The 19,091-nt window shown below is 33.6% G+C and overlaps 1 protein-coding gene across 1 annotated transcript in view; it reads right to left on the reverse strand.

Moving 5' to 3' along the window:
• Positions 1-19,091, reverse strand: part of Macrod2 (mono-ADP ribosylhydrolase 2) — a 1,937,146-nt gene that overhangs the window by 749,878 nt on the left and 1,168,177 nt on the right. Inside the window, exon 6 of the mRNA XM_077800161.1 lies at positions 13,430-13,551. Within this exon, the coding sequence (XP_077656287.1) occupies positions 13,430-13,551 (122 nt within the window). The remainder of the gene's footprint in view (positions 1-13,429; positions 13,552-19,091) is intronic.

Genomic DNA, 19,091 nt, shown 5'->3' on the forward strand with positions numbered 1-19,091 from the left:
GTTGTTGTTTGCAAGAATATCACAGGAATGATGTGGTCCTCTTTCTTAATCCATCACACAAAGAGGTTCATGATGTCTATATATGTGAATCTTGGTCACTTGGGTAAAATGTTGTCTGCTGGGTTTCTGCAACTATAAAGTTGTATCTTCCCCTTTGTACTTAATATGTCTTGAGGGACACAATCTTGCTGATGGAAGGAAAAATATAGTTTGTCTTCTTATATGAAAGATTGACCTGATAAAGAAATGGCTCTAATTTAAGCTACAGAACGGGTCATCTATTTCTTTCTCATGCTGCTAACCACATTTTCATTTGAGACCTTTTTCTCCAGAGTATCCAAACATCACAAAAAAAAATTTAAAGCATTTCATAGATTTAGCTATTCCCTTTTTACTGGAGCAATAGTCTCAGAAATCTAATTTTTGCATAAAAACATAAGCCTGAGTAACTATTTCTGAATTTTCATTGTTTTGGGGGACTTTATTTAGTAGTTAACTATACTCAATCCTCTAGAGAGCTTTCTGATTGATTCATCAGATTGCCCAATAAAACATGATTTTCAGAAATAGCCACTATGCTTTCTTTACAGGACTAAAACATAGTCATCTGTCTTTATGAAGGGTTGTGCTATTACCATTTCATAGAACTGCCATTTTCTGAATCTATACTTAGCTCATTATCTTAGCTTTTTAAAGATTTGGTAGTCAAAGAAATATACAAAGATAATAAGATGATTTTCCAGGAATGCAATAGCAATAAAAATCATCAAATATAGAAATTTTGTGGAATTTTCTAGTCATAAAAATGATAACTACTACCAGTAGAATGTTAACTCCACAAGGGCAGATATATCCCAGGTACTTTTTAATAGTGACTGGAACCTAGCAGTTTTCTAGATATACATGTTATATAAATTATCATTAATAAATGTTAATTTATCATCCATTGCACAATTTATAAATATTACTTCATTTAGCTTCATGAAAATCCTAGGAAGCACATATTATTATCACTTATCATTCTCTTTTTATATTTAAACATATAAATTTATTTTGTTCTAGAAAAAATCAACCATGAAAAAATAGAATATAGTATAATGTGCATCCATACAATCACTGTATTACTCAGCTTAGGATGCCATAACATAAAGACCTAGACCAAATGACTTCGACAACAGGAATTTATTATTTCTTAAAATTCTGAAAGTTGGGAGATTTGTGATCAAGGTTCTGGGATATATGGTTCCCTCTTGAGAACTCTCTTCCTTACTTTCAGATGTATTTTTTTTTTTAGCTATATCCTCACAGGGTAGAGATGCAATGAAAAGAAACAAGTTATCTGATATTTCTTCACAGAAGAAAAACTCCACATGAGGGCCTCACCCATATCAACTCCCCTAAACCTAATCATCTTCCAAATGCAATTATGAGGTCTAAGTACCATCTCTAAATAGCACCCCATTGGTGGATAGGGTGCAAATATATGAATATTTGAGGGGACAAAATTAAGTTCACAGCAACTGCCCATTCATTACTTAGTTATAATAATTTACTAATATTTGCCACCCCATACACAAAAAGTGCAATGTGTCTGTGGTATTATTTGAAAACTTTCAATTCTTCCTTAGAAGAAAAGAAAAATGGAATGTATGTATCTGTATATATATATGAAACTCATTGAGCTGCTAGCCACGTGCACTTACCCCTATGTCTTTCCAATACAGCAAATATATCCCAAAGTATCCCAGGTACTGTCTGCCATGCTCCCTTCTCAAACTGTAACTCAGGTCCTCATAACCACATGGTTGAAAACTAAAATTATAGACAGAGATACACAGGGCATGTGACCACAATGTCACCAACAATGAGTTGGTGATTCTTCCATTCATTGGTTGACTAGCCTAAATTCATTAACCTGACTCTCTTTTTCCCCAGCTTCATTCCCCTTAATTCAATAAACTATGTGAGTCATGACTCTTAATTTGGTCTATAAGCTTTTGTATCATGTATCCTGTGGGATCACTTACTTGATAAGATTCTTGAAGAAAGGAAAGTTTCCGAACACTATCTCAGGAGAGTGTTAAATAGAGCACTAAGTAAATCATCTCTACACTCTCACTAAAGTACTCAGTTATATGGGCTAAAATGAAGTAAGTCCATAATTATAAATACAATACTATCCCACTTCCTTGACACACCAAGAAAAGCAAATATTTCACCCTTCATACACTTTAAAAGTGTGTATATTTGTGTATACATCTTACAAAGATTGCTAAATTGTGGCTTGAAACCAATCTGTGACACGTTTTTCATTAGAAAATAAAATCCTCTTTGCAACTCTATCGAATTGTTCATAAACAAGTCAAGAGAGCTTTTTGGCCACTGACAGATTTATTTTTTTTTTTTTTTTTTTTTTCTGTCAGATAGGCTTGTCATATCCACATATTTTATTTTATTTTTTTTTTTTTTTTTTTTTGTTTCCATTTTTTTTTTTTTTTTTTATTGGTCGTTCATAACATTACATAGTTCATAATACATCATATTACACAGTTTGATTCACGTGGATTATGAACTCTCCCTTTTACCCCATATACAAATTGCTGTATCATATCAGTTTCCCTTCCATTGCTTGACATATTGCCTTTCTAGTGTCTGATGTATTCTGCTGTCTGTCCTATTCTCTACTATCCCCCCACCCCTCCCCTCCCCTCCCCTCCCCTCCCCTTTTCTTTCTCTACCCCTTCTACTGTAAATCATTTCTTCCATTTGTATTATCTTGTCTTGCCCCTCCTTTCCTCTTATATGACATTTTGTATAACCCTGAGGATCGCCTTCCATTTCCATGCAATTTCCCTTCTCACTCCCTTTCCCTCCCACCTCTCATCCCTGTTTAATGTAAATCTTCTTCTCAAGCTCTTCGTCCCTACCCTGTCCTTGTTTACTCCCCTTATATCAAAGGAGTCATTTGGTATTTGTTTTTTAAAGATTGACTAGCTTCACTTAGCATAATCTGCTCTAATGCCATCCATTTTCCTCCAAATTCTATGATTTTGTCATTTTTTAATGCAGAATAATACTCCATAGTATATAAATGCCACATTTTTTTTATCCATTCATCTATTGAAGGGCATCTAGGCTGATTCCACAGTCTTGCTATCGTGAATTGAGCTGCTATGAACATCGATGTAGCAGTGTCCCTGTAGCATGCTCTTGTTAGGGCTTTAGGGAATAGACCGAGAAGGGGAATAGCTGGGTCAAATGGTGGTTCCATTCCCAGCTTTCCAAGAAATCTCCATACTGCTTTCCAAATTGGCTGCACCAATTTGCAGTCCCACCAGCAATGAACAAGAGTGCCCTTTTCCCCACATCCTCTCCAGCACTTACTGTTGTTTGACTTCCTAATGGCTGCCAGTCTTACTGGAGTGAGATGGTATCTTAGGGTAGTTTTGATTTGCATTTCTCTGACTGCTAGCGATGGTGAGCATTTTTTCATGTACTTGTTGATTGATTGTATGTCCTCCTCTGAGAAGTGTCTATTCAGGTCCTTGGCCCATTTATTGATTGGGTTATTTGTTATCTTATTGTCTAATTTTTTGAGTTCTTTGTATATTCTGGTTATTAGGGCTCTATCTGAAGTGTGTGGAGTAAAGATTTGTTCCCAGGATGTAGGCTCCCTGTTTATCTCTCTTATTGTTTCTTTTGCTGAGAAAAAACTTTTTAGTTTGAGTAAGTCCCATTTGTTGATTCTATTTGTTAACTCTAGCGCTATGGGTGTCCTATTGAGGAATTTGGAGCCCGACCCCACAGCATGTAGGTCGTAGCCAACTTTTTCCTCTATCAGATGCCATGTCTCTGATTTAATAAGACAGATTTATTTTTATTTTTAAAATTTTATTGGTTTTATTTGTTTTTGCTCCTTTGGTCTCCCAGTTCAACAGCTTACAAATGGCTTAGATTCTATACATTGAAATTGCTCTCCCAAAGAAATAAATCTGAACATTTGCAAGAAAAAATGTACAATTTAAAGCCATTGCCTTTGCTCTAAACTATTAACCCTCTAGATATATGTCAAAATTGCTCAGTTGTTCAAACCTAATGGCAGGCTGGGGACTCTGTGGTCCGTGTTTTGAATTGACTATTTCCTCATGATACAGTGATCTAATAACTGTTGCTCAGGTCAGGAGAAAATAAAGCACTCAATATGGGAGCTTGCATAGCAAATCGGTTTACTGCATCTATACAAATTTTACTGTAATATACTTTCTTTGACAGTGTTTTGGGCCAGTATTTCCTCTGGAAGACACTGTTGTAGAAACCAGTGATGATTTTCCTAGGAAATGTTCCCTATCCTGATAAAAGAACTGAAAATAGATCATGTTGACAAATCCAACCAAATTGAGATGCTTTATATTTTCATGTTAAACAGTTTTTCTTGTCTTTGCTAGTATCCCAGACTTGTATTTACAGAATGCACGAGTGACCAAAAATAATTTTTTCCAAGTATAGATGAAACAAAAAGGTTCAGACACTCAGAAAGAATGGATCATAATTATATTGTGAAATTTTTAGAAAATATAAGGTAATGTATTTCCCAGCTCATTAAAGGAAGACATGAATTGAAAGAATCCTTGTACTGCAATGAAATAAAAGATAACCTTCAAACCAAATTGTTCATCTTTAATATGTGTCTTCTAATTAAAAAAAAGGTTTTTCTATATATTCAAACTTCGGTGGCTAAATTTTTGCAAATTGCATGATGAATTCAAGTTTAATATTATGAGATATTGAAAAAACTCAAGCAAAGGGACACAATATTGTGATATTATTTCTCTATCACCTGAGCATCATATTCACTTTTATATCTCCATGCATTCTATAGGTTATACACTATTTTGTCAACTTTCATCCTTATGACATCTACATCACAATACACTTAAATCAAAGAAACAGAGAATTTGATGTCTGAGTTCAAGAATAAAATTTAAAAGTGGCCATCTGTGTTTAGCATATTGAATAGTTTTGTCCCATTAGCAACAAAACTTAAATCATTCTCAATTTTACCAGGCCCAACCCTCCCTTTTCATAAAAACTGTTTTGTAAAGCAATTTATTATGATGAACTTATAACTCTAAATGGTAAAACTCGCCTACACGCATAAAACAGAACCTCATCTTTTCAGAACTGTGTTCCAATACATGCCCATTCATAGCATCCTCCAGCAAACACCTTTAACACCACTCGCAGAGAGCCCTGGGGACTTTGTCTCAGTTTGACCAAGGTGCAGACAAAAAATGTTTGGGAGTTACAGTCCTTAACCAATGGATGGAACTGGAAACTAATAGCCCATGTTTCCTCCTCTCCCATGTCAACTCCTAGGAATGTCTATATGATCTCCAGAGTTCTTGGCAGGAATAAGCCTTAGCTGTCCAAAGATGACAACCTGTTCAATATCAATACCTACCCCTTCTTGACAGCCTTTCCTTACTTTCTCAGTCCTCCCAACCCCCTGCCTCATTGCCAATCTTCTGCAAGTGCTTCGTGTTTCTATCTTCTGAATAAAAATACACAAAAATCATTAGCTTCCAGGGGAAAGCCAAATTAAGATAACATGTCAAGTTTTAAAAATCAATCTAGTGCTACAGTGTAATATGAAAGAGATATTAAAAGGAAAGTGATTGTAGTAAAATTCTGTTTCCCACATGTCAAGATTCAGGCATGGCTACAATAGCACATGTAACATGCAATCAGGTATCTGCTTTTCTACATTGATTCACCAAGAAAAGAACACCTACAAATGCAGATTCCAATAGATGGGGTGCATTTGTGACTCAGTCACCACAGGTGGCCCAGCCACCAATAACATGATTTCCTCTTGGGAAGGTTCTAAGTGAACTAAGTATAAGCTTCCCTTAATTTTCTTGGTAGTTCAATATATACTAAGGGAGAAAAAAGCCTTTGTTTGGATATATCCTGTTGTTTAAGAATGGATTTTTACTTATGTGTCTACCAGCAAAACAGTAAAACGCTGTGTGGGATGAGGGACAGCTTTCAATGTGCTTGGCCAGCCCACATATTGCAGCATCCCTGTCCCTGCCCACAACATTCTAGTGACACCCCCCTGTTGCCATTTCCCAAAACCACCCTCACAGACTGCTCCCTAGAGAGCAGTAGTACTACTTCCCCAGTCCCTCCCAAGAACCACCAGTTGAGAAAACACATAACTAGACAGGACTAAGGAAAAGCACAGTGGCTAAAACCCCTGGATTTAGATTGTCTCAGTTTAAACCCATCCCCACTTTTTGCTTGATAGAAGACTTTGAGTAATTTCTTTATCATCCACTGGCTCATATTCCTTGTCTGTATAGTAGAAAAAACTACCCTTTCTAACTTATTATTTTGAGGATTAAATGAGTAAAGCATAGTAGCTGGCACAAAGTGAGAGTTCAGAAGTTTTAACTAGCCTTATTATTCTATTTCATGGTTAAATGATCTCCTCCAACTTAAATCATCCTTCTGGTATGTCTATCAGAAGATATGAATTGTACAGTATCTGTAAATACAGGTTTGGGTGGATAACTATGTTTCTCAGACATAATGTGTACATTTGCCATTATTTCATGCTTTCCCTCTTCTTTCTTAATGATGCCTGGATTGGTCACTTGTTGTTTCAAGTAATAATAACCAGATGAGAGTATTATTGCAAATGGATTCTCTACCCCTATGCCCAGTTAGAAATCTTAGGAAGGGTGTGCACAGGAAAGAAAAGGGAGGAGAAAAAGGTCTTGATTTAGTCTTCCCTTCTCACTTTGGCTAAGTTAAAGAAATAGAGGCAGCTAGCTAGATCATTTGAATAACAAATAGGATGATATATAGGAATGTACTGTGGTAAGTGTAAAGTGAAGCCCGAATGTGAAAATGCTTTTGTTCTTGTTATTTATTCATAGTATCATTAGTCACAGAGTCCTTATAAACTTAACTAAGAAAGACACTGAGACATGGTATCATCCTTTAGAAATCAGACAGTGGAGAGCCAGCACTAGATGTTGCCTAAATAGAAAGTAGAAAAGATCAAACCCATGGCTCTACAAAAAAGGGTTCTTTGAGATAAAGAACTAGCTGAGAAATGGTGACGTCAAGTTAGGCAGATGAACAGAGGTACCAAATTAAAGGGTCAGCTTTTTAAGGTTGCAAAAGTCTTCCTGAATAGAGAACTGCATTGATTGATGCAGCCTGTAATGGAAACTTGGATAATGAAATAAAACCAACATTTAAGTATTTCAGGCTGAGAACTCATTGCCATGGCAACCTTCTCTGAAGAGAACTTGTATAAGAAAATAAGATTCACTTGACTACATCTTAAAATGAAAACCTACGCTGTAGTAAAACAAATGCAGAATTCCAAAATCTCCATTGTCACAATGCCTAGAGGTAGCACTGAAGTTGTAGGTCTATTGTCTTCTGCATTATAAGCTACTCCTTCTGAAAATCTATGACTCGTGGCAAGAATATCACCTAGCTTTGAGAGATTTCTATTGACACAGTAAAAATTTACAATATTTTCCCATTCATAAGTCATCTTGCATGATAATCATGGAAATTATAGTAATGTACATGATTTAAACATACAAATTTTAGCCTGCCCATAATCACATAAAACCTCTAAATTCATAAATTCATCAATGGGAAAATAAATTTTAACCAAAGTAAAATCTGACTTATGTTCAGATTATGATCATTTATTTAACAAAACATCTATTTTCCTATTATATGCTGTCAAAAAATGTCAAACTTGGTATATTTGGTATATTTTATCAATACAGGAGTTTTCTTAAATGTCTAATATCATTGACAAATATGAGTTTACACCTTCTACCTGATACTGAAAGAAGAAACTACTGAGATCCTTTTGAAATATCACAGATCAGGCTCCTAGAAATGAACCTCATGTTAGAATTTACCATAAAGGAATTTAAGACAAGATTGTAAAGAAAAGAAATCGAGGGTAGGAATAACTTATAAAAATTCACATAAACTATTATCTATGCTTAAACAGAATAAAGAGAGGATGATGTATAAGATACTATCTACTTCAGAGATACAGTATTGGATAGAATATTGCTGATTTTCATCAACTAGCCCCTGCTCCTTAGGAATTTTTCTTTCTTGTTTTTCCTACTATACTTTCCCCTGAGGTTTCACCAAGATTTTCATCAACATACTGGGAAAACTGCCATAATCAAAATGGCTTCACTAACAAAAAATGAATAAATAAGCTGGATGGTAAGGCATATTATATACAATTTCCTGATAGTAACTCAGCTGGAAACTTAATGTTACACAAAGGCTACCACAGTCTTATACAAAATAATACTTCTGCGTGAACCTCTGCCTAGCAACTCTGTTCAACCTTCGACTGGCTCTAGCCTTGTTATTAATCATCATGGTCAAGGATAATTGATTCAAAATATTTTATGTAATCCTTCTGATTTTGCTCTTAAAAACTTCGACTTGTTCAAACTTCCTTGAATATGCTCATGGTTTACTATGGTACAGATATTTCCACTGCAATGCTAACCTACTTCCAAATACAGTTCATTAATCTTTAGAGAATCTCTCTCTGACTGCTGTTTAGGTTGACAATACACCATTTTCAATTAGATGGTTTAGGTCTTAGGTATTACATAGTCACGGGGATATTGTATATTATCTGCAGTTTAGCTTTCTAAGGTCACACTGTTTTTCCAAAAATCAAAATATTATAGATGCCTGCCTATTGCTTTCTCGGGTCACATATGTTAAAATACTGTGATTCTAAGACATCTTTTTTGTTACTGTTCTTTTCTTTTCTTTTTCATATCTACCTCTCTCTCCCAAGGTTTTACAGAGAAAATCTAAACCCTTTTTGATTTTCCTTTAACACTTCTTTTCCTATTCCAGTGTCCAGTACATTTAACTTTTATTTAGCATCCTCATGGTGCCTTATATTTTACCAATATTGTAATCAACAGTCTCAACCAATATTGATTTTGTATTTACAAAAATTAATTTGCATATATTTGAATTTTGTCCAAAGGAAACTTAAAGTTGAAGAAAAGTAGCTGAATTATATTTATAGTTAAGTTTAAAAGAAAAAGAAACCCACTAACTAGGTATAGAAAGCATGAAAAATTGGACAAGATTTTTTTTTTAAACCCTTTATGGTAAGAATAGAAGGAGATTTGTGGTTAAAATTCTCAGTTTAAATATTTCCTGAAATTAATAAGGTTGTAGTAAAATAATAATTCATAAAAAAGAAATGCTAGTATAAAATGAGTCATTAGATCTATTAATTTCTTAAGTGCCTAAAGCAAACATATGGGTGTATATATTGAAAATGACCCTCACAAAGACTGGATCTCTATTCAGAGATTAAAAGGTAGGCAAAATTTCTCCCCTAAATTAATAGAATAGTATTTTTTCATAGTCAAACATTTTATCCACAGCATATCCAACATCCAAATCACTACCTTATTTCTAGATGATTATGTGCGCACATAACATTTCCTTCTCTTTGTTTAAAAATAAAACCCTTTTGGAAAACCTGGGAGGTAAGTGTTATTTATTTATACCACAATCCGTATTCTGTTTCTCTCAACTCCCTTCCAATTCTCCTCCTCCTCCCCCAGTCCCAGGTGCTCAGTACTTTCATCATCCTCTAAATTATCCTGCCAAAGTAAAAAGTAATTTGATAAATTCCTTCATATTAAGGTATTAGGAAATTAATTATCTACTGATCTCATGAGTATTTGCATTTTAAAGGAAAACTGCAGAGAAAGAACAAGGCCTGACCATCATAAATTACTCATTAATTATGAAATTTCAGGCAACTGTGGGAAGATATTTAAAAGTGATACAAGAACTACAGAATAGTCTCAAATCATACAGGGGACATGATGGGTTTGTTTGAAGACAACCATTATGTCCTGCATGTTTTAGAAGACATCTAATAATGTCCTGATACACAGTGGTCTCATTAGTATTTATTAAATAAATAAAAATCAGATTATTCATTTACCTCTAGTAAAAATGTGAAAAAGATTTTCCTTTGGTGAAATTAGAGTAAAAGCAGATACTTTAGATCTTTCTGCTGTGTTCCTAAAGCCTTTGATTTAACTTCAGCAGAAAAATGGTGTCAATCAAATATTCAGTTTATTCCTGAACATTTCTCTGGCCCTTATATGTAGGCAGGACTACATGAATAGCTCTGGCCAATAAAATGGAAGCATAAATGATATAGGTCATTTCTACCCCAAGACAGAAAAACAATTGCAAATTTTATGTTCTTCGACTAAGGAGGTTATGAGTTGCAGATATTATACATATGAGATGAAACACTATTCATAAGTCTGACATTCAGAGGTTAGTTGTAGCTGCCGCACATGCTAAGTGATTCGAAGCACTCAAGTAACATAACCTCATTATGAAATTTCCCATACTGCCTTATAACTGCTTCCCTATATATGTGCTATCCTGATTTAACTATTTGCTCAGTATTCATTTTTATAGCTTTTCTTCCAAACAACATGTAATGGAGAAATCATAATATGAAAGAACTTTTAAAAGTTAAAAAATTAGAGTATAAATTTAAGACAGCTATTGTTGGTGATGCAAGAATATAATTTAAATCAATGCATATACTGAACAGTATAAAACCCATATTGTCTGTTATTATAAATGGAGACGTGAGCTGGTAATATAAACAATTACATTTTTAAGGATTATGAATAAAATGATATTAAGAATGTAAATAATAGCTTAAGTAAATATAATATCCTAATCAAAAACTATTCTTTATTATAATTTATTCTAGTTTATAAACATCAAGAAATAGCATGATAAGTATCAAGGATTCTGGTGTTCAGAATATATATGTAAGCAAGAATAATACCTATCTTCTAAATTGCCAATCATAAAGTATAAAAACAATTTCTACTAAAAGTTACATAGTCAAAAACTACAGTTGCTGGAGAATACATTTCTCCAGTTATCTTAAATCCATTTTCTCAGTTGATCCTCATAATAACCTCCTGAGTTTGACAGGTCTGAGATAACAGTAATTTGCTGATTTGTTATATCTAGCAACTGATGCTAAAAAACTTTGACTTTATTTGTCTGTTGTCACACAGTGCTAACTGGTAGAATGAACACTAAAGCCCCTTTGGTAAAGGGTTTCTGAGAAACTTTGACATTAATAAATAAACTCTAGTTTATTGTCGTGAGTCTGCCATTACAAGCCTGAACATGTGTCCAGTCATAATCACATTTCTAAAAACTTTCCTTTCCCCCCCAAATAATCAGAATTTGAGGACATTAGCCTTCTTTTTTTAATGATAGACCAAAACATAGCATAAAGACACTCTCATTTCCCCCTTCAAAAGAAGAAGAAAGGATGAACAAACTTTTTATGAAAAAGGGTCAAGATATTTGTTGGCAATTCCAGCCAACCACTCAAAAACATAGTCTTTATTTTAGGTGGACATTTCATTTCATATTTTACTGATATATTTTACTCCATTTTAATTACTAATACTAGAATAAACTCAGTTCAGGATCACCTGAAAATTTTAGTTAAGTAACATGTTAAGTAATCTTAATTAACTAGTTAATTACTTAACAAGTTAAGTAATCTTTCAAAATCTTCATATAAGATATTAGGGTAGGCTGATTCCAATTCAGAATAACTAACTTATTGCATCAGCCCAACCTAGGTCCCTTTGATAAATTAATTTAGTCCATAATACTTATTCCACTTCCAATGGTAGCAAGTAGCACAGTGACAGATATGATTGTTTTAACATTATTATAGTTAAGAATGTCTTTCCCCCATTTAAAGAGTGAGTACTGTTCTTATTCTCTTTCTAGTGGGCTTTTTGCCTCTTATTTTTTTTTCTTGGCTTTTAAAAGCATATCATTAGAGAAGCCAGTGAATTCATTAAACAAATTCTCTTCAGGTCTCAAAATCCCTCCCTCCCTGGTTGGAAACTTCTATACATGTCCATTTTCCAAGCACTTCTGCCCCTTGCCTTTTAAAATCAATATTCCATATTGACAAATTTTTAATTATTCCCTGAATGTGCTCACCTGTTTCGATTTTCCTTACTTTCCTATAGAGAACAAAATTAGCCAACCAGCTTCCTAGTTTACTTTGCTCCATTCTCTTTGAACTTCAGCTTTCTCCTCTGAGACAGAATAGGTTCTTATATATCGATTCATTTACAAACAGAAAATTTAAAAAATCAAAGGGTAAAATAAAATATTCAGCTCTGTAATTATGCAAAGATTAAAAGGGCTATAAAATTGGCTTATAAAAAGTTTTCTCATTTCAAGCAGATTCACCAATGTTGCACTGAAAAAGGCACTTTATAATTACAGTCACACACAAAAGTACAGCAACCATTCAGGGTTATTTCAATATGTGTAATTCTTAATTTTTTCCCTTGCAAATAGTAAAATCATGATTTGTGTGCAATCCCAAGCAATGCTGATCAATTCAGCCTGCTACAAAGTCAAGTGTTTAACCCCACAATTTCAATAAGGTTATGACATATGTTTGAGGAAAAAACCCAAGGGATTCTGGCCAAATTAACTTATTATTGGTTATTTACAATCTAGTATTCTCATAGTTTCATTTTCCTGATGTAATTGAGATGTAATAGAGGTAGGACATGCTGTAAAAGAAAAGCAGGTGGATAAACACCTCCAAATCCATCTAGAAGAGAATTCCTTTCATCTTATCCCACTGTTAAGGGAATAGATTAGAGCCACATTTTCTGAATGTTCTGTCTAAAATGATAAAATTTAGAAGGCATGTGGGACACTCAGCTACAAAGTATTAGTTCATGATGACTAAAATGAATCTAAAAGATTCATAAACAACTTTCAGATAAAAATACAGAGTCAATTTCTGCAAATGAGTCATTTCTAAAGCAATGCAGTTATACACAAGCTTGTGTACTCAAACATGTAGGTAAAGATTAAACTCATCTTTAAACATGCATATGCACACTTCCAATATGTAATAAATGTGTAGTACAATAATACTCAGCACTTTCTAATTTCCTTCTTTAAAACTATTGGCCACTAGCATCCCTTGTACTTTATTCAAAAGAAAATAAATGACAAAATGAAGAGAAAACAATAGACAAGATGACTCTAGGTGGGGAGTTCTATAGTTTCAAATTCTAAAACATCATAAATAATTTAGCAAATTTTTAGGGGATACCAACATGTAGAGTCATGATAACTAAAAAGAATATATAATTTAGCTGCAATCCTTAAATTTAATCTTCAGAATTTTGGAAATGGTTTCCTACCTCTTCTTAGACAAGATTGATTTCCAAAACATAAAGGCTGAAACAGAATAAGAAATGAGGAATATGAAAGTACTTACAACTGATCGGAGGTTATTTTCTTTCACCAGCTTCAGAGATGATTTATAGCAATTTGCAAGGTCTTCCTTGTGGGAACCATTAATATGACCTCTGGCTATTGGCCCTACGGTATGGATGACATCTATAAATGCAAAAGGAAAGAGAAATAGGATAAGGAAGGCATTTTTTACTTTTCAAATAATTGGTGCTTTATTTATTTTAGGTATTTGTGTTGGAGCCTGGAGACAGACAAGCTAAGAAATATTGATGATGTAAATGCTTCTTTGGTAAAAGATTTTAGTACAACCTCCTTTAAACTAGGCAATTTCCCAGGAAAGTGATAATTGTGAAAAGGAATTTCCTACCAGTGAATTGTTCCATCATTATTGGTCAGATGCAAGTGAGACAGATTACAGTATAAGATGTACATAATTGGCACCCTGGCAAAAGACAAATCCTTGGTGGGAAATAAACTGAGAAATAATTGCCCACAAAATGAGCAACTGAATTGACATGGGAAGAAAGAGCCAGTGCTAGCCATAACTTTCCTTGTAAATAAGACAAGTTCAGGCATTGCACATAATAAAGAAAATCAATTTTCTTTAAAAAATGCCAAGAGAATTTATATCATAATAATTGTTAAAAGAATAATTTCAAAATATTCTTTTCAGTTTTAAAGTGGAAACTATCAATCCCCACATACATGAGGTATGATAGGAATAACAGAGCATATACACTTGAATAGGCTGTTAGTCACTTATTTTTAATATATTAAAATTATCACAAAGGAATATATATATTTTAAATCTCTATTTACATAATAAAAGACAAAATTTGACTTTTCTTTTACATGTAAAACCCAACTATTGTGCTATTCTTTTGATTTCTACACATGCATAAAGTTTTGGGAGGAAGTTGATGCTGGGATTGAAACCAGAACCTCACAATGCTAGGCATATACTCTACCACTCCATTCTCATATAAAATTTTAAATTTAGGAGTATAACAGAATAGGACCACCTTCATATGTAAAGTAAAAACAGATTAAAAGAAAAAAATCCCAAATTTTATTTATTTTTTTAAAGAGAGAGTGAGAGAGAGAGAGAGGGAGAGAGAGAGAGAGAATTTTTAATATTTATTTTTTAGTTATCGGCGGACACAATGTCTTTGTATGTGGTGCTGAGGATCAAACCCGGGCCGCACGCATGCCAGGCGAGCGTGCTACCACTTGAGCCACATCCCCAGCCCCAAAATCCCAAATTTTAATTCAAATTTCTTAAAATACCTTATAACTTTTGCTTCTTGGTCTTATATGCAAATTGGATAATTAGATCATTTTATTAACTTAAACCACAACTAATCAAGTTTGAACAAATGGTAAGTTTCAATCTATAGTCTTTGAACATTATAGTGAAGTTAAATAATTTGCTTTGATTTATTTGTACTACTTAATTTCACCAAAGGACAATAATAAGAGTACATTATAAAAAGAAGAATATGGCAGAGTTTAAATTCAAATGAAATCTAAATAGCAACACATAAATCACGAAAGGGAAAAAATATTGTTGGTTACCTGCTAAATGTTGAGACTATTATTTGATATGTGAGAAAAAAAAAACAAAGAATTGGTTTAAATATATTTAAACTCTTACTGACAATATTAAAGATCATGTTGTGTGATCAATGAAGGTAGAGAAACTTTACTACTAATTTTGTGCAGATGTGATTTCACAGGTAAGCTTGGTTCATTGTAGTAAGAACTGGTACAACATAGAAATGGAAGAAAAAGGGAAATTAGGTTGAATTTAACACAATATATTATACACTGATATTTTTTATCATAAAAGTAAGAGTTACATATATTCAAGCAATACTAACACTGTACCCTAAGTAATGGATTTTCATATGAATTATTATTTAGTTTCTGTCTTTTAAAGAACACTAGAACACATGAAGAAAGGAACTTGTGCTTAGATTCCTTCATTACTCCTTGTGACTACTTGTTGTTTGTACCCAGGTACGATATTCCAAATCCCCTAATGCATACAAATTAGGAAAATGACAGAGAGGAACAACATAGGATTCTATCAGGCAGAATTTCCCAAGTGAATGCAGTGAGACATGAGTTTAAAAGTCATTTAAATTGGGGAATCATTGGTTGACTTGATTCAAACCAGTTACCACACTGTAGGCCTTCTCTCAGCATTTACTACATGCTAAAGAGTTGTGAATCCTCAGGAGGATTTGACTGTTGAAACTGTTTTGCAGAATCTATCATAAGACTGAGTTTCTACAAATTAACATTTGGGAAATGTTGTTCCAGGGCCATTTTAGCACCCTCAAACTCTCTGCTGAAGTTGAAGTCTATGTACTTTTATTTTCCTCCTTTGCCACTGCTTTTCTATATCAAATACTTAATATATAAAGAAGCAAGAGGAGATGGCCATGGCCTGCCTATTTTGTGGATGAGAAGATCAAGAATAAGTGCCTCTTATCTGTAGTTATAAAAGATGTGTCCACTTGAGCTTAGTAAAGAGAAGGCTTGGAAGCATTAATGGGAAGGAGGGCAGTGGAGAGGAACTGGTAAGAGCAGAAACTAGTGACATAATAAAAACCCTTTCCTTTGCTTTCCCTTAGCTATTGTTGTCTACATATTTTAAATGGAATTTATGAAAAAATTATTCCCTGTGTTTCTTTAGTTCTCTCTTCCATTTAAAGGTCTAGGGACAAACAGCCAATAAATGAGCTTCCTCAACATCAAAATATTGATCTCTATGTTTTATGCTTTATATTAAATGTAGAGTGTCCAAGATCAACTGTTATTATTGACCAATGTGCTGACCTCTCAGATGCACAAAGCTGGAGGTGAATCAATATGAGGCTTGAAAGGAAATTTCTTTCATTATTTTAATTGTTCATAATGCTTGTAAGTAACTGCTTTGCAGAGTTCCTCTTTTTTTGTTGTAAAATTTGGTCAAGAGCACTTCCTGAATATTCCAGCTCTAGCTCTAAGTTATCAGTTGCCCAAATGAAGCCATTGTTTTACTGTTCCCTGGTTTGGTTTCCTTGTATGTAAATCAATGCAGTAGCTGAGATGATCCTATCTTCGCTTCTGTGTTGTGTGGCATCATTAACATTTAACCTTATAATGGAGACAGATGGAGTACAGAATGATATTTAGGCAATTAAAAAAAGAACTTGGATAGGATTAAGTGGCTCAGTAATTTTTTTTAAGGATTGCTTTTTAATATCAAAAATATCATATATTAGTTTTTCACAGTAATAGTTTTAAAATCCATTGCTTGAGTACATTAGAGACAAACAGCTATTATCATTTCAATGATGCTTTCTATTAAACTTTATTAAACAGAATAGCGTCTTTATGGTGGTCAGACATAAGTGAGATATATGCATGCAAAATCTAGGGGCAACACTTTATCTTGCCCTTGAATTTGAATCTTTTGATCTAGATAAGAACAATGTGAATGGAAATTTTAAAGTCAATTCCTGGTTCATGAGAAGGTTCAAGAAATGGTAGCTATCAACATCCACAGAAGAAATAGACGTAGATTCTAAAGGATCTTCATCACACAGCACAGTTACTGTCTCTTCTCTGTTGTGGAAAAAACACTAGACTACAAGTACCAAGATATGAATATAATTCAGAAGTCTCAGACTTGTCCCTAATGGGATATACGACCTTGGGCAAGTCACTCTCTTTTTTGAGTGTCAGTTTTCAAAACCAAAGGAGCTGAATAAGAATAATATTCTTTGCATTTCCCCAAAACAATTCTTTCTGTATATGCCTATCAAGAATTGAACTATAGATTCTAAGTAGTCATATCCATTTTTGTCCAGATAAATGAGTATCAATTATGGTTCAAGTTTCTCAAACATGAAACATGTTTATAGAATGAAGTGCAAACTTGCACTATTCTCAGAGAGTGATTTAACCACACCTACTAAGGGCACAATTGTAGAATTCTTTTATCTGATATTTCTAAGAATGAATCCCATGGATAATACACTTGCTGATATACAAAAGGGTATTTATACAGGTCATTCATAATAACATTGTGTATGACAGACAAAGACTGGAAACAATCTATGTGTCCAGTCTTTGGGGATTATTTAAATAATAGTTGATTTATAAAATAAAATATTATTCTCTGCAAAAAGGTCTTTTGTGTAGATATAAGAAGATAATCAAGAAATGTTACAAAGTAACAACAATTTTTAAAATGTCAAAATGTATGTTAAGCATAAAACATATGTGGACATATTTGGTATAAAAATATGTCCACAGATATGAGACAGAATATATCTATTAGCTAGTACACTCATAAAACATCTTTAAAAGGATAAATATACAAGCTAATAATAGTGGTTGTGTATATTGAAGTGACAGAAATGAAAAAGATAGGAGAAAATACAGGAAAGAGACTCTTCCCTGTGTACTTGTAAAAATTTCTAATGTTCAAGTTATGTGCATATGTTATCCATTCAAAATTAAAGGATCAAAACAAAGAGTACATGGTTTATTAAACCATATTCCTAGATGCTATTTGCCATAATCCTACAATACAGGAAGACCTTTAATGCTCATTTCAAAGATAAGCTTACCTCACTGTTAGTTTGGCTCATGTGTGAGACAATGCAAGAAGGTTTAGAGGAGAAAAGATTGGATTATGAAAACCTTAACAAAATCAGTGAATTAATCCCCTGATGGGATTAACATGGTAGTGGCTGAAAGTGGGTAGGGTGTGGCTGGAGGAGGTAGGTCACTGGGGACCTGCCTTTAGGATATACATTTTTGTATCTGGCAAATGGAATCTCTCTCTCTGCTTCCTGTGATCATCATGTGAGTTGCTTCCCTCAGCCATATTATTCTGCCATGTTGTTTGGCCTTACCTCAAGCCCCAAGGAATGGAGCCAGTTCTCTGAGGATTGATATCTCTGAAACCATGAGCCCCTAAATGAACTTTTCATCCTCTACAATTGTGCTGACCTTTTAGTCATAGTAGTGAAAAATCTGACTAAAACAATCACTATATGAACCCACTCAAAGAAAAAAATAGATTTAATTCCAAGAAATTTAAAAGAATGACTCTATCAGGTATATCTTCTTTTATTTTGCTATTCTCAATATCTTGATATGAAAAAAAATGTTTCCAGATAATGTAGGGTTTAAATGGTAGATAAAGATCATTTTTTTTCCTCCTATGCTATTATCTATCTTCAAAGTTTTACTCTACTTTTACATTGCAGTGTTACAAACTTTAAACTAGTAATGTAGGAGATGAATGTACTTCAAAAGTATCTCAAAAATCAAAAAATTTTGAGTAATTGTCAAGAATTTTAAGAGAATACCCAGAGGACAGAATAGTGCACCCAAAGTCACAGAACAATACCACAATAACAAACAACTCCCAACATGAAAGAAATGATGTACATTTGTATATATAAATTTTGGTATGCTTTTCATGAATCCCACTACTTTTTCTTCACATTTGTATATACGCAGATTCTGGTCAGCTATGGCTTGGCAATAAATTACTCAAAAACATGGTTTACATAGCAACCACCAATTTATTTATTTACTTTTTATGGTTTGGGGGTCAGAAATCCCGAAAGGGTTTAACTGAAAGGCTTTGGTTTAGGGTCTCTCCTACAGTTGTCGTC

Source organism: Urocitellus parryii, chromosome 6, assembly GCF_045843805.1.
Source record: "Urocitellus parryii isolate mUroPar1 chromosome 6, mUroPar1.hap1, whole genome shotgun sequence".
Classification (NCBI taxonomy): domain Eukaryota; kingdom Metazoa; phylum Chordata; class Mammalia; order Rodentia; family Sciuridae; genus Urocitellus; species Urocitellus parryii.